At 34.6% G+C, this 26,984-nt stretch overlaps 1 protein-coding gene across 2 annotated transcripts; it reads left to right on the top strand.

Moving 5' to 3' along the window:
* Nucleotides 1-4,497: 4,497 nt before the first annotated feature.
* Nucleotides 4,498-25,288, top strand: il12b2 (interleukin 12B 2). 2 transcript variants are annotated; one of them, XM_030142575.1, is made up of 8 exons: nucleotides 4,498-4,626; nucleotides 6,649-6,727; nucleotides 8,840-9,094; nucleotides 11,418-11,517; nucleotides 14,188-14,378; nucleotides 18,674-18,822; nucleotides 18,948-19,058; nucleotides 24,841-25,288. In XM_030142575.1, the coding sequence occupies exons 1-8, from the start codon at nucleotides 4,624-4,626 to the stop codon at nucleotides 24,997-24,999; spliced, it is 1,047 nt and encodes a 348-aa protein (XP_029998435.1). In that variant the 5' UTR covers nucleotides 4,498-4,623; the 3' UTR covers nucleotides 25,000-25,288. The 2 variants fall into 2 exon arrangements, with proteins under 2 accessions (XP_029998435.1, XP_029998436.1); XM_030142576.1 differs by having other exon boundaries at nucleotides 4,584-4,626; nucleotides 6,652-6,727.
* The last annotated feature ends 1,696 nt before the right edge of the window (nucleotides 25,289-26,984 follow it).

Here is a 26,984-nt window from a genome sequence, read left to right as displayed (position 1 = left end):
TCCTCAAAACTAATTTTTTATTTGTTGACTTCAGTTTCAATTTACTTTGATCATATTACATTTTGTATAAATTTCCTCAGTCGAGGGCAAAGGGCGAAGCTACAAACCCTTTCTGTAACCTCTGTATGAATTCCAAAACTAAAATGTGTGTCATAAGACCTTCTGAACTTTTTGTCTAGAGAGTATTTTTCATTTCCTTTTTTAAGGTTTTGACCCCCCCTCAAAATAGTACCTTCATTCACTCTTGGTTGAACTTCTAACATTTATGAATATTGTGATTTTTTTGTTTTCCAGGTAATATATTTGAAAAGTGAACCAGTAATATTTAAATACTCTTATACTGACACCTGAAACCTTGCACAGTTGCACTGGTGCATCAAACAGGTGGCAAAATACCATTAAGCTAAAGAAAACTGAGTGTCGCCAGTTTCAGTTCTATTTAGTTTCAAGATTATTGACTGTACTTATTTTGTTTCTGTACAGTTCCACAGGACATCACATAAAATGTAATGACTTACAAATCACATGGACCTATATTCATCTCATAACCCATACCTAACATATCAAATGTTCAAATTGAGAAAAAGGACAATTTTAGGAAGACATTTAAATAATTTTTTGGCTTTGTTGGCAGGAACACATGTCCAAAATGTTGGGACAGGGCCATGTTTGTTATTGTGTTACTGCATCCCTTCTTGTGTGATATGTACTGCTGTATAAACAAAAGGGTTGTCTTTCCTATAGGTTAGTGATCCATTCATGGAGGTTTGAAAAGGTGATGATTACGTAAAAGTACACAAAAAGCAACTGATTATCTTCCTTGAATGTAGTCAACAGTATTGGATGTGGTTTGAAAATGTAAGGAGTAGGCAAAAAATGATATTTGTATTAAAATGTTGTAAAATAAAAATAGAAATATGAATACATTTTCAAAGTACAGGTATATTAAAAATCTGAGCAATTGTACTTTACTTGCCACTTCTACTACTTTGAATTGTCCAAACAAGTACAGAACCATCACCACAATTTGGTCTTAAATTTGTATTGACAAATGGTGAACTCAGCAAACTGATGACATAACATGACTCTATTCCTTCGTAACCTATCACTATATCTGTAACTTAATAATGTAGATAAAACCCTGTTAGCACCAACTTTCATCCTAATCTTACCTGGTATATATCCTATATTACCTGTATATAATAATAATAGTAATAATAACATTATGTGTATAGCACCTTTAAAAACAAAGTTTACAAAGTGCTTCTGACAGAGGGCACAACAGCAGGATACACGAAGTAAGTAAAAACACTAAAACAGAAGCAATACAATTAGAGAGATGTATGAACAAATTAATAGTCAAACAGGATCAAATTTAAAAATTAAAATTAAAAATTAAAAGTTATAAAGGGACATACATCACATAAAAGCAAGTCTATAAAAATGTGTTTTAAGAAGTGATTTAATATATCCTACGTTACCTGTATATATCCTATATTGTCTGTATATATCCTGTATTACCTGTAAATATCCTATAGTCCCTGTATATATCCTATGTTGTCTGTATATATCCTATGTTACCTGTATATTATATCTTATATTGCTTGTATATATCCTATATTACCCGTATATATCCTATATTCCCTGTATATATTCTACATTACCTGTATAAATCCTATATTACCTGTATATATCCTATAGTCCCTGTATATATCCTAGGTTGTCTGTATATATCCTATATTCCCTGTATATATCCTATATGACCTGTATATATCCTATATGACCTGTATATATCTTACATATCCTTATTTGTTGTAAATATCTCTCATCTATAGTGTAGAATTACCTTTCGTATATTTCAGTACTTTTAATAGTATTTTAGTAGTATTTGTATATTTAATATTTTATCCTGTATCTTTTTACACAGATCTACATTTTTCAGTATTTTGTTTCATATTTCTTATATAGTCATTTTTTGCTCAAGTGTTTTTTCTGCTAAACTAATTTTCATTATCTTATTATTATTACTATTATTAGCTTACGGGCCAACAGGCTGTTAGCTATTATCGTCATGTGGCGTCCAGCGGTGTCGCAGTCTGTTGTCCGTTACAAAAATTTCAGTCGTCCTCTTCTCCGAAACTACAGTTCTGATTGACTTCAAACTTGGTATACAGCTTCTTTATGATGATGTCAACACAAGGTATTGAAATTATTTCGATCCAGATCTGATTCTGGATTTGGTGTGACTTTGAAACATTTTCCCATTACAAGAGATAGGAAGTGGATTGATGCAATAAATCAGTGTCAATGATATCAAGTTGAAATTTGAATTATTTACAGATCTGATTGGAATATGACCAAAACATGGGCTATTTCTGTAATATAATACATACACAGAACTGGGTGATAATAAATGGCATCTGGACACATTTCCCAGAGCTTTTAATTTGGCCGGTAAGCTACAGGGCCATTGGTCCTATTTTTATTGTACCTGTGACAGTGACAATAAAGATCTATTCTATTCTATTCTATTCTATTCTATTCTATTCTATTCTATTCTATTCTATTCTATTCTATTCTATTCTATTCTATTCTATTCTATTCTATTCTATACTGATTCATTTTGTTGATACTGGTAACTTTGTGAAAACTTTCAGCAGGTGTTGCATTGAATGTTTACTGTTTGGTTTCAGTACTTCTCTCTGGTACCGTGTGGTCGGTGTAAAGGACAATAAAGAAGAAGAGGAAATATTCTAGGACAAACAGGATACAGTGACATGGCTCTGTGACAGCGGTGCCTTCCCTCTGTGGATAAAAAGAACATTCTAAATGAAAAAAACAGAGTTTGTCACACTCAGTTGATTATACACTAATGAAAACATTCCTGCAAATGTTTTATTCTATTTTTTTAATCAGATGGAATCAGTGGAAACACTGGCCTTATGGGAGCAAGGGGAAGAAAACTTTTCATTTCATATCTTTTACACAATTTGCTGTATATTTATGTTGTTCCACAGCTGAAATCTCAACTAACAATCTCAACTAACCAGAGAGAAGTACTGAAATCTCAACTAATGGTACAGTTTCCTCTTGCATAGAAAAGGTCTTTTGTAGTATTTTACAGTATTTCACCAACAATGAAACCTTATAATAACTGTACTTATGAGCTGAGCTACACAGAGGTTATTAGAGGACAGCATGACAGACATGATTAATGCTTCAGGCAGAAATGAAACTGCCTATTTTTGTTAAGATGACTAACAGGATGACCCACATTACACAATATATTCAGATTACACTCAATTCTACTTATTGGACTATGATTCTACTGATTGTAAGATACTTCCACTGCTTCAACCAAAAAAGGAAAAAGAATCTTTGTTCTCACTGACACTCAAGCAAAAATGCAAAGTCTTGTTTACACAGGAACTACTAAATATACTGCTTGAACCTGACAATAACATGAAGTGGTTTACATGAGTGATGCAACTGGGTACACTCCAACACACAAAAATATGCTGCTGCTGTTTGTTTTCTTTTTTCCTTTTTATGGGAATGACTAAATGTCTAGGTGTTTTATGGGTGACCTTTTACTAGAAAAATGGGTTACCCCTTTATGTGACTAATGGTCAAGGGAAAGTCCTCTTATCTAACCCAGATGGACGAGTTTTCTTGTTGTTCAGGAAAGGAAAAAGTGTTTTCTAGGAATAAATGGTTACATTTTACTAGTTTTTCATCAGAAGAAAAACATTACAATGCTGAATATATAAGTGAATTTTTATATATATGCATGTTCAGTTATTACCTCCGCCAGCAGGTATTGTGATTGCTTTGCTTTGTGTGTTTTTGTGTTTGTTTGTGTGTTTGTTTGTTTGTTTGTTAGCAGGATAACTCAAAAAAGTTCTGGACAGATTTTCATGAAATTTTCAGGAATGTTAATACTGGCACAAGGAAGAAATGATTACATTTTGGTGGTGATCGGGGGGGGGCAGATCTGTCTTGGCGGAGGTCTGCGTTCTCCGAGTGCTTTTCTTGTTGTTTGTGTTTTCTGTTTCCTCAAATGTGGTATTTATCTGTAACTATCATAATAACTGTTGCAACTAAGGAAAGTAGGGATTTAAGGTTAGTTTAAAATAATTTACTCGAAATGAAATGTTCCCACAAATCCAAATGCATGGATGTGTCTCTGTGTCTTTGTTTATTGAATAGTGTGTAGTAGATGTGATAGTGTGCATGACACTGCAGTATTTCAGATTAATGTCTGAGGGCAAACCCCCACCCCACTCAACACCCACACTTCTTATCTCCACCTCTCAGTCTCACATTTGAAAGTCATGTTGTATCTGCTGGTGAAATTTGACATGCAAAAATATGAAAGAGGAAACTGACTGGCTGTCAGTGGGCACTTATCAGATCACTAGTGAGTTTCTTTCTCACCTCTAAGGTGTTATGAACAGGCAGATATTATGTCAGTGATGATGATGATGATGATGATAGTGGCGATGATGATGTATGTTGCGAACCCTGATATAAATAACACCACGGGGCTCACTGGGCAGTTAACAGAACCATCAGAATCACTGAAGACTGAACAGCTGCTCTTGACCTCCTGTAGCTTCAAACATGGTGAGTGTTAACTACAGATGCTTCATTAACTACAACACACTGGCTACGATTACCATCAGCTTTTGCAGTTGTGGTTTTCACTGAGTGCTGTGCAAGTAGTCAAGTATGTTCTGCTTTCATGTTGTTACTGGGTTAAAGTTGAAATGTTTGTTTGTATTTAGTAAAACAGATGACACTGACCTCAGCTTTTAACCTATAAAGACCCAGTGCTACTTTTGTGGCAGTTCCAAAATAATTTTTCTCCATATCTAACTTTACTTAAGTGACTGATCACCATTTGGTCTAATATTATCCTCTGTATTTTGTGTTTTTTCAGTGAAAATCAGTATTTTCCTATATTTAATTTACTGAACATGTAGATATTAATGAAAATTTAGCTTAAAGTTGAGGGTTATTATATCAGAAACAGAGAAAACTGGAAAAAAAAAGTGACTTTTTCAGTGAAAATATCAGTAACTGAACATTAACCCAGTGTGTCCATCCACTGTCACTGATCAGGTGAAGAACTACATTTGTAGTGACTTTCAAATATTTTTTTCTCTACATTTGATTTTTCCTTAGTGGTTTATCACCATTTATTATATTATCTTCTAGATTTTGTATTTTGCAGAGAGAAGCAGGTGTTTTTCTATAATTAAATACTGATCATATTGATTTTCATAAACTCTCAGAGTAAATTCAAGGTTATTATATGAAAGGACTTTTTCAGCAAACTATATCATTAACTGACCATAAAAAAAAATGTCTACAACCACTGTCATTTGTCAAATGGTATGGGTTTTACTGGTGAATTACTGATAAATGTTGTAAAAGATTATGATGTTTCAACATTCAATATGAAGCCCCTGAACGTCCACAAAGACACGTCTGACAGTGAAAAGACACAGTGCTACTTTTGTTGGCAGTTCCCAAATGACTTTATTTTCTTAAGTGATTTATCACTAAGTATTATATATTATCCTCGATTTTTTGAATTCTTTCAGTGAAAATCCGGCATTTTTCTATATTTCATTCACTGATCATGTGGATCACAGGTGTCAAACATGCAGCCCGGGGGCCAAAACCAGCCCGCCAAAGGTTCCAATCCGGCCCGCAGGATGAATTTGCAAAGTGCAAGTTAGGGCATGGAACTCAAAAATAATATAATAATAACCTATAAATAATGGCAACACCAATTTTTTGTCTTTGGTTTAGTGCAAAAAACATTAAATTATGAAAATGTTTACAATAACAAACAATCCTTTAACAAAAAAATATGAATAATCTGAAATGTCTAAAGAAAATTAAGTGCAATTTTAACAATAATTCTGCCTGTTAAGAAATGTTTTGTGTCTTTGTAGATCTGATCTGTAATACATATGTATAAATCTTAAGTAGAGGCAGAATATTGATAAAATTGTACTTATATTTCTTAACAAATTTATTTATTTTTTTTCAGGTTATTCACATCCTTTTTGTTTGGATAGTTTGTAAACATAAATATTGGCATAACTGAATGTCTTTTTTTTTTTTTGCACTAAAACAATTTGCTATTATTTTCATACTATTATTTTACTGGTCCGACCCACTTCAGATTAAATTGGCCCCTGGAAGAAAATGAGTTTGACAACCCTGATGTAGATGCTCATAAAAGCTCCGGTTTAAGTTGAGGGTTATTATATCAAAAACTGAAGAAAAGCCTCTTTTTCAGTCCAATCTCTCATTAACTGAACATAAACCCAGTGTGTCCATCCACTGTCATTGATCCAACTCCATGGGTTTTACTGGTGAATCAATGCTGTAGAAGATGACGGTGTTTCCATGGTAACTACGGAGCCTCTGAACGTCCAAGTGGGTCATATCTGATGACCATGAAAAGATGATGAACTGTATTTTACAGCAGTTTTTTTAACGTTTTGATAGCTTTAGTGGTTCAGAAGTTATTAAACATTCTAGATCAGTAGATGCTTTAGGTTACCGGTGGCTGTTTTGGTCTTTATGAATTAAAGTAACCTATTTTCTCTCTTTTTCTCAATCTTTCAGAAGACACTGGCACTGTGGACTGTGGGGATTTTCATCACCTTCGCAGCAGCACATGAACTCAACTACTTCCCGCAAAACTGTATGTTTTCTTCATTCTTCATTTCCTGCATATTTTGAGTTGATCTTCATCCATTACTTGTGTCTATATTCTTGTCTGGACTTGTAATTTGTATCCACTAACTCAGGATTTTTACCGATGACATTTATGAGGTAAAAAGTGGGCCTGTAAATGTTGAAACCAGCTGGGAGAGTTTATTCAGCTGTTTTAGGTGGAAGAGTTAGAGCTGCTCAGGGTTAATTTATTTAGCTGTCTGTTATTTTCATAAAACAATTACAGGTGCCTGTTTTTTTACTGAGGTAAAAGTCAAAATACCAAAGTGTAGAAATACTCTGAACAGAAAAATGTTCCACAAAATATCCTTGTGAGTATCATCCAGAAAAAAGTTGTCATTATGCTGAGTTTCATTACAGTATTTATGTTATTCAGGACTTGTCACTATAAAGCAATAATAATAATAATAATAATAATAATAATAATAATAATAATAATAATTGGACTAAAACAAGTACATTATGCATCTGAGATGTAGTGGAGGTGTAAAGTTATTGGAATAAAGTATGAAGTTACACAAAATGTAAACACCATATACTAATACTTCGTACAAGTATATTAAAACTGTACTTGAGTAAAAGAAGACATACTACAGTGCTGAAATACCCTGAATTCAAAATATTACTTAAAAATGCCTATGATTTATCAGCAGAATATAATTCAAACTCTCACTGTGTAGAATGACTTCATTTAATTTGTTATATTTATAGAAGATATATTACTGTTTTTGTAGCGGAGCACCAGTATAGAATAGGAATACCGCAGTGTAAAATTACTCCATTACAAGTAAAATTACTGCATCTAAACCCTGATCCTAAAGTTAGAACGCACAAGTCTTAGGATCAAAATAGAATTAAAGAATCAAAAGTAAAAGTGCAGAGTTGCCCATTTTCAAATACGACATATTATGGTTTAGAATTATTTGTGTATTTATGTGTTTCATGCATAATGTTACAGCTGGTAATGAAAAGGAGTCATGTTCATCTAACTTTCATCATAATACTCCTAAATGTTTTTTGTAATGAATAGTGAGTGAAGTATGAATATTTTCTATTCTATTCTATTCTATTCTATTCTATTCTATTCTATTCTATTCTATTCTATTCTATTCTATTCTATTCTATTGTGTTTTCTTATCTTTTCTTTTCTCTCTTCTCTTGTCTTCTTTTCTGTTCTATTCTGTTCGTTTCGTTTCTAGTCTATTCTTTTCTTTTCTCTTTTTTCTGTTCTATTTTATTCTTTTCTGTTCTGTTCTTCTCTTCTCTTCTCTTCTCTTCTCTTCTCTTCTCTTCTCTTCTCTTCTCTTCTCTTCTCTTCTCTTCTCTTCTCTTCTCTTCTCTTCTCTTCTCTTCTATTCTATTCTATTGTTTTTTCTCTTCTCTTCTCTTTTCTGTTCTTCTCTTCTTTTCTTTTTTCTATTCTATTCTATTCTATTCTATTCTATTCTATTCTATTCTATTCTATTCTATTCCATTCTGTTCTCCTCTCTTCTTCTCTTCTTTTTTAGTTCCATTCTGTTCTTCTCTTCTCTTCTCTTCTCTTCTCTTCTCTTCTCTTCTCTTCTCTTCTCTTCTCTTCTCTTCTCTTCTCTTCTCTTCTCTTTTCTCTTCTCTTCTCTTCTCTTCTCTTCTCTTCTCTTCTCTTCTCTTCTCTTCTCTTCTTCTTCTCTTCTCTTCTTTTTTAGTTCCATTCTGTTCTTCTCTTCTCTTCTCTTCTCTTCTCTTCTCTTCTCTTCTCTTCTCTTCTCTTCTCTTCTCTTCTCTTCTCTTCTCTTCTCTTCTCTTCTCTTCTCTTCTCTTCTCTTCTCTTCTCTTCTCTTCTTTTTTAGTTCCATTCTGTTCTTCTCTTCTCTTCTCTTCTCTTCTCTTCTCTTCTCTTCTCTTCTCTTCTCTTCTCTTCTCTTCTCTTCTCTTCTCTTCTCTTCTCTTCTCTTCTCTTCTCTTCTCTTCTCTTCTATTCTATTCTATTTACATCATGAATAGTATCTGAAAAAATTTTACTTAGTGACACTACTTGAGTGACTGTATTTCGTTCTATTTCTTTGTGTGTGTGTGTGTGTGTGTGTGTGTGTGTCTGCAGTTGTGGTCATCAGCAGAGATCAACAGGAGCCGGTGAAACTGACCTGTGGTGACCTCAGTGACACAGACGTCACATGGAAGCTGAACGGCAAAGATATCGAGGACAGCTTTGAGGACTACCTGGAGCGGGACGGGACCACCCTGACGGTGACCGAGTTTGACGACCCCCTGTTAGGAGAGTACAGCTGCTGGAGCGGAGGAAGGAACATATCATCTACGTATCTGCTGATGGAGGCTGAGAAGAACAGTCAAACAGGTAAAATTACATCATGAAAATGCGACAAATTTTCCATAAAAATGTGAATAACATGAACAACCAGAAATGTTTAAAAAAAAAAAAAAAGTGCAATTTTAACAATATTCTGCCTCAGTTTGTCACATTTACACAGGTATATTACAACTAGCAGATCACAGTGGATCTACAAATAGACAAAATATTTAGTAACAGGCAGAATATTGGTTGTATTACACTTACTGCTCTTAAGACATTTCATGTTGTTCATATTTGTTCAGGTTAATCACTTTTATGTGTGTATGTGTGTGTAGGTGAAAGGACAGTTTGTAAATATAAGCATTTTCATGTAAAAGTACTTTTTTCACTCGAGTTCTCATTATTTATTGGTTATTATGATAGTATTTTACTGATCCAATCCACCTGAGCTCAACCTGAACTAAAAGGATCATTAGTTGCTTTTCCATTGATCCTCAACTTGCGCAAATATAACTTGAGCATAAAAACTGACCTAATGGAAAAACGATAATTTTTTTTTTTTTAATACTTTATTTTTAACAGATTTTACATTTTTTAAACAAACAGACAGTGAAATAAATAACACTGGTCTACAATTTTTTAGAAATGATTTGCTTCAGACATCAAATGTGCTAAATGTTACGTATTTTAATGAGATTAATTGGAAAATAAATGACAAAAGTGTCAGTTTGCTGATGTTTTCAAGGTATATGATTAAGTGTTATTACACATATATATTGGTTTATGTACATTTATATAATAGTTTTTTAAATCTTCCACTAAATAGAACCTGTAAAGTGAATGTATTCTAATGTGCAGACAGTGTTTTGAAGTAGATCTTGTAGCTCTGAGACAAATATTCCTTTTGAGTCAAACCCATTCTCTCGTTAATTCTTGAGTTTCACATTTTGACCCAAGGCTGTATCTTGGAAAGTTCAGCCAACCAGCATTTTTGACTTGATTTTTCTTTATCAGTGACTCTCATGTGGTAAAATTTTATTACTTTTATTCTGGAAGCATTTTCCTTGTAGGCCAGTGAAAGTAAAGACATACGAAACAAGAGATGTCAACAAGCACAGACAAGGCAGTATCAAAACTTAAAATACAACGATAAAGAAATGGGTCAATGAGTCACAATGTTATCCCATCATAAGAGGGTTGAGGTAGTTTGGGTATTGTCCTGTTTCAGTCCAAGTCAGATCATTCAGATATATTCTCATGTTGCGTCAGATCATGTCCCGTAAACCTGCTGACATAATTACATCCATCATTTTCATAAACATTTGTGCACATTTTCCTAGAATGCATATTTACACATGTCGATAGTAAAACACACAGAGATATGTGTGTATTGCTCATGAGAAAAACACGGTGTTGTCCTATTGGGGCGTCACATTTTCTGGGATCCTGGAAAAACGACAATTTGCCAAAAGTCAAATTTTTCGATTAAAAGTTTTTGCGCTGGCAAGAGGTGGTTTTTCAGGCATAGCACAAATGGTATATCACGCAAAACTGCAATGGAAAGACCTTTTTTCACAACTAGAGTCAGGTGAATTAAAAAAACAGATGTTGACGGACGTTATAACAAGCGAAGAAGAAGAAGAAACATGTTGTATGTGTGGACACACCAGGAAACCCAGTCGTTTTTTAATTTAGTACAAGATAGAGGGCTAATATATAATAATAATAATGAATATATCTGTAAATCAACACCATACTTACGTTCGTCACCATGTTTATGGAATGACTTCTCGTTTCATGTCGCGATAATAAATAAATAAATCATCGCATTTGTGATTTAATGGAAAAACCGACATTATGCACTTCTGGTTTTTCAACATTTAGTAAATATCGGTAAAGTTTTGCGCAAATGTCCAATGGAAAAGCAACTATTGATTGTTAATATCTTCAGTCAGTGGAATTTTGCTTGACTACAAAACATAAAACTAGAATAAAAGTCGAACCACTGAAAGACTGTCATGACCATTACAATTTATTTTATAACCGATTATATTAAATACTACCATTTAGCAAGGTATGCTTATAGACTTAATATCCTTAAACTGAGAAGATTTAGAAGTTGTCTCACACTTGAGTTTCAGGAAAACCATCTTGTTCCTAATCTGGATGTTCAGCTGGCTAAATCTAGCTCAGTATTATTTTTAGTGGTTTGTTTGTTTGTCTGTTTATTACTCATTTCCCAGAAACAAGGTTTTTGTTTTGTTTTGTTTTTACTTTGTTGAAATTCCTTTTTTTAGTGTATGTAACTGACTTCATCATATTGAATCCTGTAGTCTAGCACATACATTCATCAGTTTTGTCTTTACAGATCCAGTCAAATGTCGGGCCAAGTCTTATGACTGTAACTTCACCTGCACTTGGACCCTCGATGGGTATACAGCAGTCCGACTTCGACTGGAGCATGACAGGTAAAGAAAAAACACATATATTACAGCACAGAGGAGTCCTAGGTTCATAGAGAACCTAAAAAAAAAAAAAAAAATAATAATAATAATAATAATAATAATAACAATACAATAATAATAATTATAACAATAGTAAAGTTTATTTATAAAGCACTTATCACAGAAAGAATTCACAAAGTGCTTTACAATAAAATCAGAGCTAAAATACATAGGCAAAAAACACACACAGGTACATACACAGGCATAAAAACATAGAAGCAAATGGTCATAAAAGCCACATTTAACTAAAAGCCTGTCTAAGAAAAGTCTTCAGTTACTTCAGTTTTAAAAGACTCCAGCGAGTTTAAAGTGCAAAGTGCCAGTATAGATATAAAATATAGATATAGATATAAATCTAAATATAGATATAGATACAAATATAGATGAAGATATACACTGAACAAAAATATAAACGCACCACTTTTGTTTTTGCTCCCATTTTTCATGAGCTGAACTGAAAGATCTAAAACTTTTTCTATGTACACAAAAGGCCTATTTCTCTCAAATATTGTTCATAAATTTGTCTAAATCTGTGTTAGTGAGCACTTCTCCTTTGTCCTTTGCTGAGATAATCCATCCACCTCACAGGTGTGGCAGATCAAGATGCTGATTAGACAGCAGGATTATTGCACAGGTGTGACTTAGGCTGGCCACAATAAAAGGCCACTCTAAAATGTGCACTTTTACTGTATTGGGTGGTCCAGGGGGGTCAGAAAACCAGTCAGTATTTGGTGAGACCACCATTTTCCTCGCACAGTCTTCTTCATGAACTCTCTGGAACAGCTTTGGAGATGGTTTATGATAGAGAAATGAACATTCAGTTCACAGGCAAAAGCTCTGGTGGAGATTCCTGAAGTCAGCATGCCAATTGCATATTCCCTCAAAACTTGTGACATCTGTGGTATTGTGCTGTGTGATAAAACTGCACATTTTGGAGTGGCCTTTTATTGTGGCCTGCCTAAACCTGTGCAAAAATCATGCAGTCTAATCAGCATCTTGATATGCCACACCTGTGAGGTGGATGGATTATCTCAGCAAAGAAGAAGTGTTCACTAACACAAATTTAGACAGATTTGTGAACAATATTTGAGAGAAATAAACCTTGTGTGTACACAGAAAAAGTTTTAGATCTTTGAGTTCAGCTCATGAAAAATGGGAGCAAAAACAAAAGTGGTGCATTTATATTTTTGTTCAGTGTAGATATAGATATAAATATAGATGTAGATATAGATATAGATATAAATATAAATATATATATATATATAAATATAGGTGTATATATAGATGTAGATATAAATATAAATATAGATATAAATATAAATATAGATGTAGATATAGATATAGACATAAATTTAAATATATATATAAATATAGGTGTATATATAGATATAGATATAAATATAAATATAAATATAGATATATATAAATATAAACGTAGATCTAGATATAACTATAGATATAGATATAAATATAGCTGTAGATATAGATACAAATATAGATGTAGATATAGACATAAAATATAAATATTTCTTAAATTTTGTGATGTTTTCACACTGTCTGATATATAGTTCTATTCCACTAAACCTCTCCACAACATGAAATACACATCTTTTTAAGACTTGTTGTAGTGAAATGTTGTTTCGTATTTAGTTCCTCTCTGTAGTCATAACCACCCATCTGTGAATCATTTCTGTATGTTTCCTGGAAGTCATTTATTTCTTGTTTTGTGTAATATTGGTGCTGTTTTCATTTCCACCAAATCCTTTAATCTACTGTTTAAGAGCAGCGCCGTCATCAGACAGGTTAGTTTTTCTTTTTCAGTAATCCTGTTCTGCTGTTACCAGGACTATTATGTGCACATCATCAGTAGTTCAAACTAACCTGTCTGATGACGGTCGGACCTCTTTGACTGACCATGCATACTTTATATCAGGGGTGTCAAACATGTGGCCCGGGGGCCAAATCGGGCCCACCAAAGGGTCCAGTCTGGCCCTTGGGATGAATTTGTGAAATGTTAAAATTACCCACACTAAGATATTAATAATCATTTTAGTTCAGGGGCCACACGCAGACTAATTCAATTTCAAGTGGGTCATATCAGTAAAATACTACGATAATATCCAATAAATACTCACAACTCCAAATTTTTCACCTTGTAAATGTAAACACTTTCATGTATTTACACCAAAACAATGTTTAATTTCAAAAAATGAGAATAACCTGAACAAATTACAACCTGACATGTCTTAAGAGAAATGCAATTTGAACAATATTCTGTGTGTTACCAAATTTTTTGTGTATTTGTAGATCCACTGTGATCTATAAATTATAATGAACATGTGTAAATGATAAACTGAAGCAGAATATTGTTAAAATTACACTTATTTTTTCAGTTTGTTCATGTTATTGGCATTGTTTTAAAGGATAGTTTGTAGATGTAAACATTTTCATAATGTAATTTTACTTTTTTGCTCTAAACCATAGCGAAAACTTTGGAGTTGACATTATTTATATATTATTATGTTATTATTTTACTGGTTCCGGTCCACTGCAGATCAAATTTGGCTGAATGTGGCCCCTGAACTAAAATGAGTTTGACACCCCTGCTTGACACCATGTCTATTGTTGGTCCAGCTGTGAAGATGCTACATCCTGCCAGTGGGTTGGTGACAGTACTCCCACACCAGACGGTACATTCCACTTTGAGCTGTCCCACTCCCTCTCCCCCTACGCTGAGGAAAGCACCATGCTCGTCGTCACCGCAGAGGCCATCGCTGACTTCTTCATCCTCAGGACAACCAAGAGATTTTATCTCAGAGGAATCAGTAAGTTGAGTTACTCACACAGAATGTCATCAAGATATGAGGCAGCCTGGAATAAAATTTGCATTAATTAAACGTTGCATTAATTAGTTTAGTTTAACCTTCCTCTTGTGTTAGCTTTCGGTTACCATCTGTTATGTTAATGGGCCAGTTTTGACCCATGTCTTAAATCAGCTGTAAAATACACTAAAAATAATTATCTATCATCCAATTGGTTTCTCATCTCTTGCGTACCTTAGGCTTCCTTAGCCATGAAAATATTGGTTTTAATATTTTTGGGCCTTTTTTTGTCAGTATACCCCTCACTGTGCGCTGTGCCAGTCACCAACTCTATACTGAACTGACCTCACATGTGTGGATATACCCGTCTGAGCTTGTTTTGTTTTTGTGCAGGTATACTGGATAACAAGGCAAAATGAGAATCCCCAAAAGCTCACGTGATTGGTAGTGGAGCTGGCTGTCAGTCTGTTGGCTGACAGTGCACTTATGATTTCACCTTTGGCTCTAATTATTACTTTATAATCATATTTTTTTATAACTGAGTCCAAACTGACCCTAACAACACAAAGGTCATAATTTCAACCAGAGCATTTCATAATTTAGTGATTTGTAATTTTTTTTTGTGTTATGTTGTTGAAATAGAGGTTCTGGACAAAGTCAAAAAGCCTTGATGCAATAAAAAAAAAATTTGTGGTTCTTTTATGCATTTAAAACCTAAAATGGGTCAGTACTGACCCTAACACAAGAGGAAGGTTAAATTCTTTTATCTCTGTTTCCAAAATGCCTCAGAGATGATTTTCACTTAATTTCTCTCAACACTGACTTTTTTTTTAAATCCATGACTATGATTTTAAATGTCCTACCTCTAAATTTCTAAAATATTTTTCATGCTCTGACTGTAAATAATAATTTTCTACCACAACTAACCATCTACTTTCTTCACATCTCACTGAGGAAGAAAAATCTACCATTAAACTTTAACCCATAAAGACCCAAACAGCCACCAGCGACCAATACTATCCACTGACCTAAACTGTTTAATACCTGTTGATCCACTAATCCTATCAATACATGTAAATAACTGGTGTAAAATACAGTTGGATGTTCAGAGACTCCATAGTTACCGTGGAAACACCGTCATCTTCTACAGCATTGATTCACCAGTAAAACCTGTGGAGTTGGATCAGTGACAGTGGATGGACACACTGGGTTTATGTTCAGTTAATGAGAGATTTTTTTTGAAAAGTGACGTTTTCTTAATTTTTCTCTGTTTCTGATATTATGATAATCAACTTTAATCTGAGCTTTTATGAACATCTACATGATCAGTGAATTAAATATAAGAAAATACCTGATTTTCATTGAAAAAGTGCAAAATACAGAGGATAATATTACAATAAATGGTGATAAATAATTTAAAAAAGGTTAAATACAGAGATAAATTCATTTGGGAACTGACACAAAAGTAGCACTGGGTCTTTATGAGTTAAAGAAATATTGATGGTTATAAACTAAATGGACATAAATATTGGGACACATTATTTCTACGGCTGTAAGATGTCCTGTTCATGAGGATATGACTTAGAATCATCAATCTCAATATAAAACTATTGTATGACATTAATCATTATTGTTTTGTTAGAAAAGAAACACCTGAATTCCACATGTCCACATACTTTTGTCCATATAGTGTATGACTTAGAGAACTGTGCTATGAGGCTAATGATACATTATTTACTCTAGAAGTGCAGATACATGTATTTGAGTAAAAAGAGCAGAATTAGTGATAGGCTACTGATTCAACTTTTTTACCACAGTAAAAGTAAAACGGACAGGTCTGAAATATGTGAAATGTCTGAAAGCCATAAAAAACATTTTAATCAGTGTTGTGGCTGTTACTTTAGGCTACGTTCACACAGCAGGTCTTAATGCACAATTCAGATTTTTGGGTAAAATCAGATTTTTTTTGTGTGCTCGTTCATATTACACATTAAATGCGACTTCTATCAGTTCTGAGTATGAACTGAATGCGACCCTGAAGTGACCCGCATGCACAAAAGAGGTCCTGATATAATACAAGACCACGCAGGCACGCACTGTGTTTATGGAAGTAAATATGTTTTTCCCGCTGCTTCTCCTCCTGGGATGCAGAATTGTGACGCTTGTAGCATTCTAATGACCTAAAGGTCAGAAAAATGCGACATGGCCTTTCAAACTGAAGTCGTATTGCAAAATTTCAGATATGTATCGGATTTAGGACCACGTATGGAAGTGGCCTGGGTCGGATTAGATAAAATTGGATTTGTGCTGTTCAAACTGTCTTTAACAGATCAGATACAGGTCACATATGGGTAAAAAAATCAGATTTGGGCCACATTTGCCTGCAGTCTGAACGTAGCCATAGATGTTGGTGATCACGTTGGGCAGTTCCAAGCACAATACAGACACCAACACAAACTTCACACAGGCACACAAGCATTTATAAATGTTACATATTGAAACATTAGTACAGCAGTAACAAATGTAAAACTCAAACCTGATGGGGATCCTTTCACTGCACTGTCATGTTTCTGACTTTGCATACATAATACATACTGATAATATTTAAATACTGTTGTATTTGTAATGTTATTAGTACTTCCACCACTGAATAATAACGTGCTCATATTAGTAGTTTTTTTCCCCAGGGATATAAAATACAGGGTGACACAAAAAAACGGTGTTAAGGCTGATGGTACGTAAACTGAACCCAGATGCAAGACCCTCAGACAGGTGTACAGTTAAAGGGGATTTATTAAATACAATCAGAGTAATTGGTTCACACAGGAAAGTAATGGATAAATCTTCGGCGGAACTGTGCTGGGGAATCGTCTCGGCTTCAGATTCCAAGTGAACCGCTTTGCAGCCCAGGTCGGGAGCACACGAGGGGAACCCGACTAGGAGAAAGCAAAGGATAGTCAAGGGACAGACCAGGTCATACACGGGCAGACAATTACTCAGGCAAACGTACATGGGGATAGGCAGGCTCACGTACCGATAGTCCAGGCAGGGGTCGAAACCAGGATAGGGCACCGAGGCGGATGAACAGACAGGGGTCAGGCGAATACTCAGGTGTGTTAGACGAACCAGGTCGAGGACAGACGAGCAGGCAGACGAGGAACAGGCAGAGACGGTGGTCAAAGGGCAAAACGGGTCACAACAGGTAGGCGAACAAACAGGATCAGAAACGCTGGTAGGTTAACACACCAAAAGGAGGAAAACGAACTGGCAACGAACAGGGGAAAACACAGGGTTTAAATACACAAGAGGGCGGGAAGACAATTGGACACAGGTGGAGACAATCAGGGAGGAGGCAAGTAATCAGGGCAAAGGTGAACACAAAGAGGAAGTAAAGACACCAGACAAGACACATGAGGGAAACTAACAAAATAAAACCGGAAACAACACACAAGACAGACAAAACAAGTAAAAGTCCAGGGACTGATATGACAAACGGGAACTTTTTAACAATCCAATAAAACCAAGAGTGATGTAAGAAAAATATTTTATTCATAGTAATTGAAACCTTAAAACATGCCATTTAAGAAACCATGATGGAATTTTCATTTTTAAAAAATTACTTCCTGTAGATGGCGTCCTCCTGTACGAATGCATTCTCGAAATCTGCTGTTGAGATTCCTCATTGACCGCTGCAACATCTCAGCTGGGATACTGTGAATTTCATCCTGAATTCTCTGTTTTAACTCATCCAGAGTTCTTGGTCAAGTCGTGTACACTTTACTCTTGAGATAGCCAAACAAGAAAAAATCACAAACGGACAAATCTGGTGATCTAGGGGGCCAGGGAACGATACCGAATCTTGAGATCACACGGTTACCGAACAATTCTCGCACAGCCTCCAATGATTGCCGTGCAGTGTGTGATGTCGCTCCATCCTGTTGAAACCAGGTTTCTTGAACGTGTGGAAAATTGTTCAATTCAGGTGTAACGAAGGATTGTAACATCTCCACGTAACGATTCGCAGCGACAGTGACTGAGATCCCCTGTTCATTTTCAAAAAATCCATGGTTACTAAAATGGGGGTGCGTTTACTTGCTCAAGGTCACTGTCTCACAGTGCTGCCACATGCTCATGTCTGCCAATACGCACTTCAAAAATTCCCGTTTTTTTGGGTCACCCTGTATAAGCAAAATATTGTATTTAACTGAATTTTAGCATAAGCCATTTTTATTTGCCTGGTTTGGAACATTTCTTTGATGGATATATGTTTACCATTCATCATTTGTTTTTTTTTTTAGTTCAACCAGATAGTCCGCAGATTGTCAAATGTGAGGAGATGCCGCAGGCCCTGAACGTGACCATCGACCCCCCGGCCACCTGGTCCACTCCTCACAGCTTCTTCACACTGGAGCATGAGATCGAATATATATCTAAGGACAATGGCGAGGTAACGCACAATATCCCCCATTCCTGAAATTAAACAGAATATCTGTGCATTCCTTTTTTTTTTTTTTAATTAACTTTTTTTTAAATGTCATTTTAATTTTTTACTCTGACTCCCTTTGACTTAAGCATGGATTTTCTTCATCCACCCTGGTACCGAAGAGGATCAGCAGGGTGAGGGGTCGCTCCCGAGACTCCCTGGTAGACTCCAACTGGAGCGTGTGGAGTCCATGGAAAAATGTAACTTGTTGATATTATTTGAGCCTCCAACTGTCCACTTCTGCTCTCCTTTTGTCTTAACATGTCCACAGTGTCCTCTCATCAACTGTCTTTTCATTGTTTTCTGTCTCCTTTCAGGGTAATCTCACACTGATAACGGGGATTTAAGACAGTGCTCACCAGAAACTGTAATAAATCAAGGGATTAATACAGGACACTCACTTTTTTCTATGAAATTTTTTGTTATTTATTATTATATTTAAAATTATTCTATTTATTTATGTATTTATATACAATTATTTAAAAGCAATAAAAGCAAAAAGTACTACCAAAGTATTTATGGGTTCACTATTACCTGAGAGGTCTGTTTAAAGATAAATAAAGTAGGCAAAAAATAGGAGCATTTTCATTTATTGCGACATTAACATAAAGGGTTCTGATTGGTTTACATTCTAAGTAAAGGAGTCCAGCTCACTCATTACTCATCACATTACACATTTTGTTTCTCATCCCTCCTGTTTCTATATAAAAGTGTGTTGGCGTTTCTGTGTGTCTTGGTGGTTTTGACACTGTGCAAAAACAAATGGCTATTAAAAGAGCTTTGTGTGTCCTTCCTTATACATGTTACTAAGTTCTTCATTTGTGTGTTGTTCTCGTGTCGTGTGTGTCCTCACTGATTGCGACAAACAGAAATCCCCGTACGATACATTACATATGTCTTGATTTTTTTAAATGAGTCACTGTTCCAGGTTTCTTTCAGTTACATTTGAGATCACACGTTTTAAAATACTTTTCTACTCCTGAATCATGTGTCAAAAAAGAAAGGGAAAACCCATAATGTACAGTAATATAAAAAGGTCATTTAATACAGATTTTAGATACGATCAGTCATTTACAACATCGGTCAGTGAATCGTGAAACTTTCAAATTTATGCTTCACACCTCGTTTTGACTAGTCCTCACAGGAAAATCACATCATTTTAAAGAAAGAGGAACAAATAAACAGATATTAGCGCGTGCTTTCGTGACGTTTACACTGGGGGCAGGTCATCTGTTAATGTTAGCTTACTCCATTTTTTATTGTTTCTATTGTATTTCTGTTTGTATGTTAAGTTTTATTTTGTTTCATGAAAATCCTTACACTTACCCCTAAGCCCTTCAGTGTCTTTTCTGTCTGTCAGGGTACAACACTAACTACTGCTAGCCAAAAAAAAAAAAAAAAAAAAAAAAAAAAAAGCATACTCCAATATTACCTTTAAGTAAAGCACACAGGCATGTTTGAGTTTTACACATTGAATCTTTAAACCAGGGGTGTCAAACTCATTTTAGTTCAGGGGCCACATTCAGCTAAATTTGATCTGAAGTGGGCCGAACCAGTAAAATAATAAAACATATATAACAATATAACATAATAATATATAAATAATGTCGACTCCAAACTTTTCTCTGTGTTTTAAAGCGAAAAAAGTAAATTTAAATCAGGAAAATGTTTACATCTACAAACTATCCTTTCAAACCATGTCAATAACATGAACAAAATGAAAAAATAAGTGTAATTTTAACAATATTCTGCTTCAGTTTATCATTTACACATGTACATTATAACTTACAGATCACAGTGGATCAACAAACACACAAAACAGGCAGAATATTGTTAAAATTGTTCTTATTTCTCTTAAGACATTTCAGGTTGTTCATATTTGTTCAGGTTATTCACATTTTTTGCGAAATTATACTTTGCTTTAGCGTAAATACATGAAAATATGTACATTTACAAACTGACAAATCTGGAGTTGTCATTATTTTTATGTTATTATGATAGTATTTTACTGGTCCTGCCCATTTGAGATTGAATTGCTCTGAATGTCGAGCCTGAACTAAAAGGATTGTTCATATCTTAGTGTAATTTTTGCATCTCACAAATTCATCCCAAGGGCCGGACTGGACCCTTTGGTGGGCCAGATTTGGTCCCCGGGCTGCATGTTTGACACCCCTGCTTTAAACAATAGCAATTTAACATCAGTAAGTGCTATAAAGAATGATGAGCTTAATGGTAGTGCTTTTAAATGTATTATAAGAAACCTCTGATGAAAATATAGTGTCTGCCAAAAGTAAATATAGTGATCAGTTTTAGTGCTTATTCAATCTTTTAGCTTTATTATCTTCAGAACATTGAAACATTTGATTAGTATTAACTGTTTCTTGGAAATATCACTACAAACCAAATTTTTGACCTGACAATAAGGCTAAGAAGTATGAGTTGGTTTTTAATGGAACCCTATTTCTGTCAGTAACAGTACAGTGCTAATGACAAGCTAAAATTGTTGTGTTCTAGTTTTAAAGGTTCAATATTTAAGAACTGTGCAGGATTAAGTGCTTATCTGAAATTTGAGTGGGAGTCTGTTTCGGGCCGTGTTTTTTTTTTTTTGTTGTTGATGTTAACTTCATTTCTAAGGTCACAACTGTCTGAAATGATTAGTACAGTTGACTTGCACACTGATTTATATGCAGAAAACTGGAGAAATACTTCTTCAACATGACTTTTCTATTCTGAATTGGAGTTACAGTAGATAATGACAACAGGAGGCTTATGCTGCATTCTGGGCAACCCGTAACCCATGTTTTTCCAACCTTCTACCGGTAAAAATGCACTGGAATGTCAGTCAAACCAGTGACTTCCAACCCGTGAACTCGTACTAGATCGATGTACTCCCAGTTCTGAGCTGTGACGTCACGCAGCCCGTGAATGCGGTGTTTATGCAAGTTGTTTATTTTAACAAGGTGTTGTTCTGACATTATTTATCTGCAAATGTTCTGCATAATCAGCAGCTACTCTAGCATTAGGACAAGAATAGATTAATACTAAATATGTATCCAAATATACAAATAACATAACATAAAAGGTAGAACAGCTTCTCTTGCCATGTGCGCCGTTTATACTCCTCTGTTTTCCTCAAATAAGAAAGGAACAAGTACCTTTGGCGATAGAAATGATTGTAAATGAGCATAACGTGCTGGTTTGTTTACATCTAACTACTACAGTTCCTTGCGCTCAGGCAGTTTGGTGTGAAAGTTGCAAAGTCGTGAATCGTGGTTTGAAGTCGTGACTTACGGGCTCAAAAACCTGCCTGGAATGCAGCATTCTTACATATAAAACTTTTAAAGTGATAATCTGCTACATTTTCACATTGAAACATCTAAAAATGTGTGGCATATCTATAATTATTTTCCAAAAAATTAGTGCTTTTTCTTCATTATTTCATATTTAAGATTTGTGCATGCCTGTGTGCTTACATGAAGCTTCTGTTGGAGCCTCTTCATTTAACAGGAACTAATGGAACTAATGTTACAATGCACTGTAACGCTGTGGAACTTAGTGCACAATATTGCCACTATAGTAGAACTGAAGAGAGACACTGAAGAACTTAATGTGCTAGCATAAGGATTTATATATATATATATATATATATATGTATATTAAGGATGTCCGATATTGGCTTTTTTGCCAGAAACCAATATGCCGATATTGTCCAACGCTTAAATTCCAATTCCGATATCTACCGATACCGCTGCCAATATATGTGGGATATGAAACTAATTTTAGGTAACGTCACATATCTCCTGTCATGGAGTTAGCACATCATGCCTAATTTTATTGTGACGCCCCATTGGATGCATTCTCAAATGCAACAAGGCTTTCAAAATGTAAACACTGTCTGTGCAAAGAATACATACTTCAACTTAAGTTGTGGAAAAAATGCCATATTTATTTTCTCTCCCTCCCTCCATGAGTCTTTTACAGTGTGGCAACTCCACTGTACAATTTTGAAAACTGCACATTTCTTTCAGCTACAAACAATGCTTAATTTACGCGTCGGTAAATGCCGGCGAAATCAAGGCATTATTTTATCTGTTTTAATGATAGGCAAAAAAACCGATAACGATATTCACCGATATTACATTTTTATGCCAATATCGGGCTGATAATATCGGTGGGCTGATATTATCGGACATCCCTTATATATATATATATATATATATATATGTAAAAAAAAATACGAATCATCAATATAGAAATCAGTGTAGAAGTCAGTGTCATAGATCTAAACTACCAAAGCAGTCAGTATTGTAAAAATTAAGTTAGCTAATATCAACAAATGACTGGCCTCCAACACGAAACCGACCCCAACACAAACTTTATATAAGTACAACTATTACATATTAAACTTTTTTAGGTTATGTCAATACTACAGACTTCAGGCATCACATATACACAGCCAGGTCAACAAAAAAGCCCCATACTCTAGTATTTTGTTAGACCACCTTTAGTGTTTTTGGCAGTCAGGTACAGTGGTATTGTTTGAATAAGCTTATGTACAGGGGTTGGACAAAATAATGGAAACACCTTAAAACATCAACAAAATATAATTTAATATGTTGTAGGTCCACCTTTTGCGGCAATTACAGCCTCAATTCTCCGAGGTATTGATTCATACAACTTGTGAATTGTTTCCAAAGGAATTTTAAGCCATTCTTCAGTTAGAATACCCTCCAACTCTTTTAGAGACGATGGCGGTGGAAATCGACGTCTTACTTGAATCTCTAAAACTGACCATAAATGCTCAATAATGTTGAGGTCTGGGGACTGTGCCGGCCATACGAGATGCTCAACTTCATTAGAATGTTCCTCATGCCATTCTTTAACAATTCTAGCTGTATGGATTGGAGCATTATCATCTTGAGGTGAAGGTGTTTCCATTATTTTGTCCAACCCCTGTAAAGTAACAACATTTATTTCCATCATTTTACGGACACATTACAACACTGAACCTCAATCTGACTAACTGAATCAACCCCAGATCATAGAACTGCCCCTATAGACTTGTACTGTAGGCACTAGGCATGATGGGTAATCACTTCATCCTCCTCTCTGCTCACCCTGAAGCGTTCATTACTCTGGAACCAGGTCGATCTGGACTCATTAGAGCACATGACCTTTTTCCACTGAAACAGGGTCCAGTCTTTATGCTCTCTATCACACTGGTGGTTGTTGTTAGATACTTCAAAACATTTGCTTGTCGACGTGATAAAATGCATTTTTTCCTGAGAAACCATATTAAAAGGAATCTAATACTACTTAATGTTTATTAATAACAAGTGAAAAAGTCAGCAGAACTTACTAATACCCCTGCCCGGTCCCCCTGCCCCTCCTGCTCACTGATACCCTGCCTACTCAGGGATTAATTTTGAATTTGAAATGAAAGATAATTGTGAACTAGATTAAACTAAACAGGTTAACTGTACTTTTTGGGTGGTTTGGTCCAACCAAGACAAGCATCTGCTTAAGTCTTAAGTTGGTAAAGAAACTGGTAAAAAAAACAAACAAACAAACAAAAAAAAACCCAACTATAAATAAATAAATAAATAACATAGAAATACAAAACAAACAAACAAACAAAACATGTGTGTTGAATTTGAAAAGAATTGGGTAAATAGTTTTCAAGAAATCAATTGGACAAAAATCTCAGACAGACAGACAGATGGACTTCCTGGTATATATCTATATACCCCTGCCCTCTGGGTGGGTGCGGGTAGAATAAAATCATTTTAATCTTGACCATAAATGAACACACAATACTCCACTGTGAAATACCTAAAAGAGTCCAAACTGTAGCAGGGGAAACTCAAGGTAAGGATAGGCTCTGTAATCAGACAATGTGTGCTCTATAAGTTTAACACAGAACTATATTTTCATTTGACCTTTGATCATTACAAACACGTATCTCTTATTAATTTATTGCAGGTGAAAACAGAAGGGAACCTGTGCGCATGCAAAAACACAACAGGCCACTGCTGTCCAGAGCTGCCACCCGAATACTTCAACCGCTGCAAAGAAAAAGGAAAAAAGAAAGAAAAAAAGAAAGGAAACAGGCAAAGGAATAAAAACAATAGCCAACCTTAAGTGGTTCCACTTCATCTTAACCTTCTTTAATTGCAATTTAATTTAAATAATGTTAGACATTCATGTTTTTGTACAAAAACACCTGTTAATTTTGTGGTGAAAATACTTTTTGGATGAATTATGACAATGTAAACATATTAAAATGGGATAATGTCTAAATACAAAATCTTGATGTTTGTGGTTGACAGGGTTGAATTGTGGATGCATCAGTGTCTGAAAAACCGGACGTTAAATGTGACTGGAAGTTGACATATCACTTATAACGGAACAATATGTGATCAGATTTAAACTTGTGACGTGCAGGAAGTGGTTCAGATCTGTGTAATCAGTTCATTTCATCTGCAACTTATCCTTTATATGTTATTTATTAATAAATGGATGTTAGTCTGCATGTGTTTTCCATTCATTATTATGAGTCAGTTATGTTCATTTGATTTAATGATTTCAAGAATTTTTAGTGAATCCATGTTGTGAAATAGGAAAAGTTCTGAATTTTGGGTGAACTGGTATGGCTGATTGAGCGAACATGCACCATCCACTCAGCTTGTTCACCTGGATGATAACTACATGTAATACTACGGTGGCCCTGAAGGACAAACCACAACAACAAATTGCAAAACACACAAGAAAAAGAAAATCACACAAACAAGAAAAAGGTCCAAACCGGAAAAAGTAGGCATTATTCATTATTTGACTTTGGGAGACATTTCAGTACTGGTCATTTTACTGGTTTATTATGTTAACAGTGTAAACTTAATTGTTCTGTTCATTTGTTTCCTACTGTCTCACAGTAAAGTGCAAAGATCATTAAGATGTAGACAGCTCAAGTAGTGGGTTTTGGATCAAATAAAAATGATTTAATCGATGGTATCTGTAAATCTGCTGCGTATGTGAGCACTATTTTCGAACAAACTTAATTACATTTAGTCCAGGTTATCATAAGCAACTGGGATGTGGTTTCTTCCACTTGATTTTTTTTTTTTATTTGCTTTAGTCACGATAAGCAAAATTCACTTGGCTGAACACATTTAGTCGTACCACAGGATTTCCACAAGTTGAAGACTTTTTAAGACCATTATTAAAGGGCGAGGTCAAAGGTCACAGATGGACAGCCCACTACTTTTTGATTCCTAACGTTTGAACCAGACAAGTTTAAGACAAATATTACACATTATTGGAAAGGTCTAAATGCCATCTTAAACATACTCAAAGGGTAAAATTTAGTTTAAAATATTTTTAAATGAAAAATATCAAAAACTACGACATCACGAATGGACAAAATATTTGTCTATTTTTTGCAAGAACTAGAAAGTTCTCAAAAGTGAAGTTCCTTTGACATTTTCATCCTAAAATGTGTTCAGTGTATACCGTAAACCCTCTATTTTACAATCGAATAATTACCTACCTACATACCTAAATAGAAAGCGTTTTGACAAATGGCAGCGTCACGGATGGACAACAAACGTAAACATCAAATTAAACATTTTTTATTTCAATTATCAATATCATATACTTAAAACTTTTTTTTTTTTTTTTTTTTTACAATATTTACAACATACAAATAATATTTACATTATATTCAAATGTATTTTGCATAGATATATGCATTTATTAATTTTAAACATTGTGTGTCTTGCATATCCTCCTGAGACCCAGTAAGTAAACATTTTGGCCATTTTACATTAAATAATCACCTTAATTGGAAAGACCATGATGCAACAGTTTTTACAGATACATTTTTAAAACATTTGTTCATATAATGTCCTTTTCAGTGGATATTTTTTAATTATTAATTTTAAAGTAAAGCTGTGAAACTCTAGTCCACTACAGAGGACAAAAATGCATTGCTGGGTTTCAGGAGGATATGACATAAATAATGTAATAGTCAAATATCAATGTATTTGGAATAAATTCAGTTTATTGATGAGTTTTTAAAATGAACCCAGAATGACAGCAGAAAACTTTGTCACTTTACAAACACTCAC

Source organism: Sphaeramia orbicularis, chromosome 9 (genome assembly GCF_902148855.1).
Source record: "Sphaeramia orbicularis chromosome 9, fSphaOr1.1, whole genome shotgun sequence".
Lineage (NCBI taxonomy): Eukaryota > Metazoa > Chordata > Actinopteri > Kurtiformes > Apogonidae > Sphaeramia > Sphaeramia orbicularis.
This window is presented reverse-complemented; position numbering and strand designations above follow the sequence as displayed.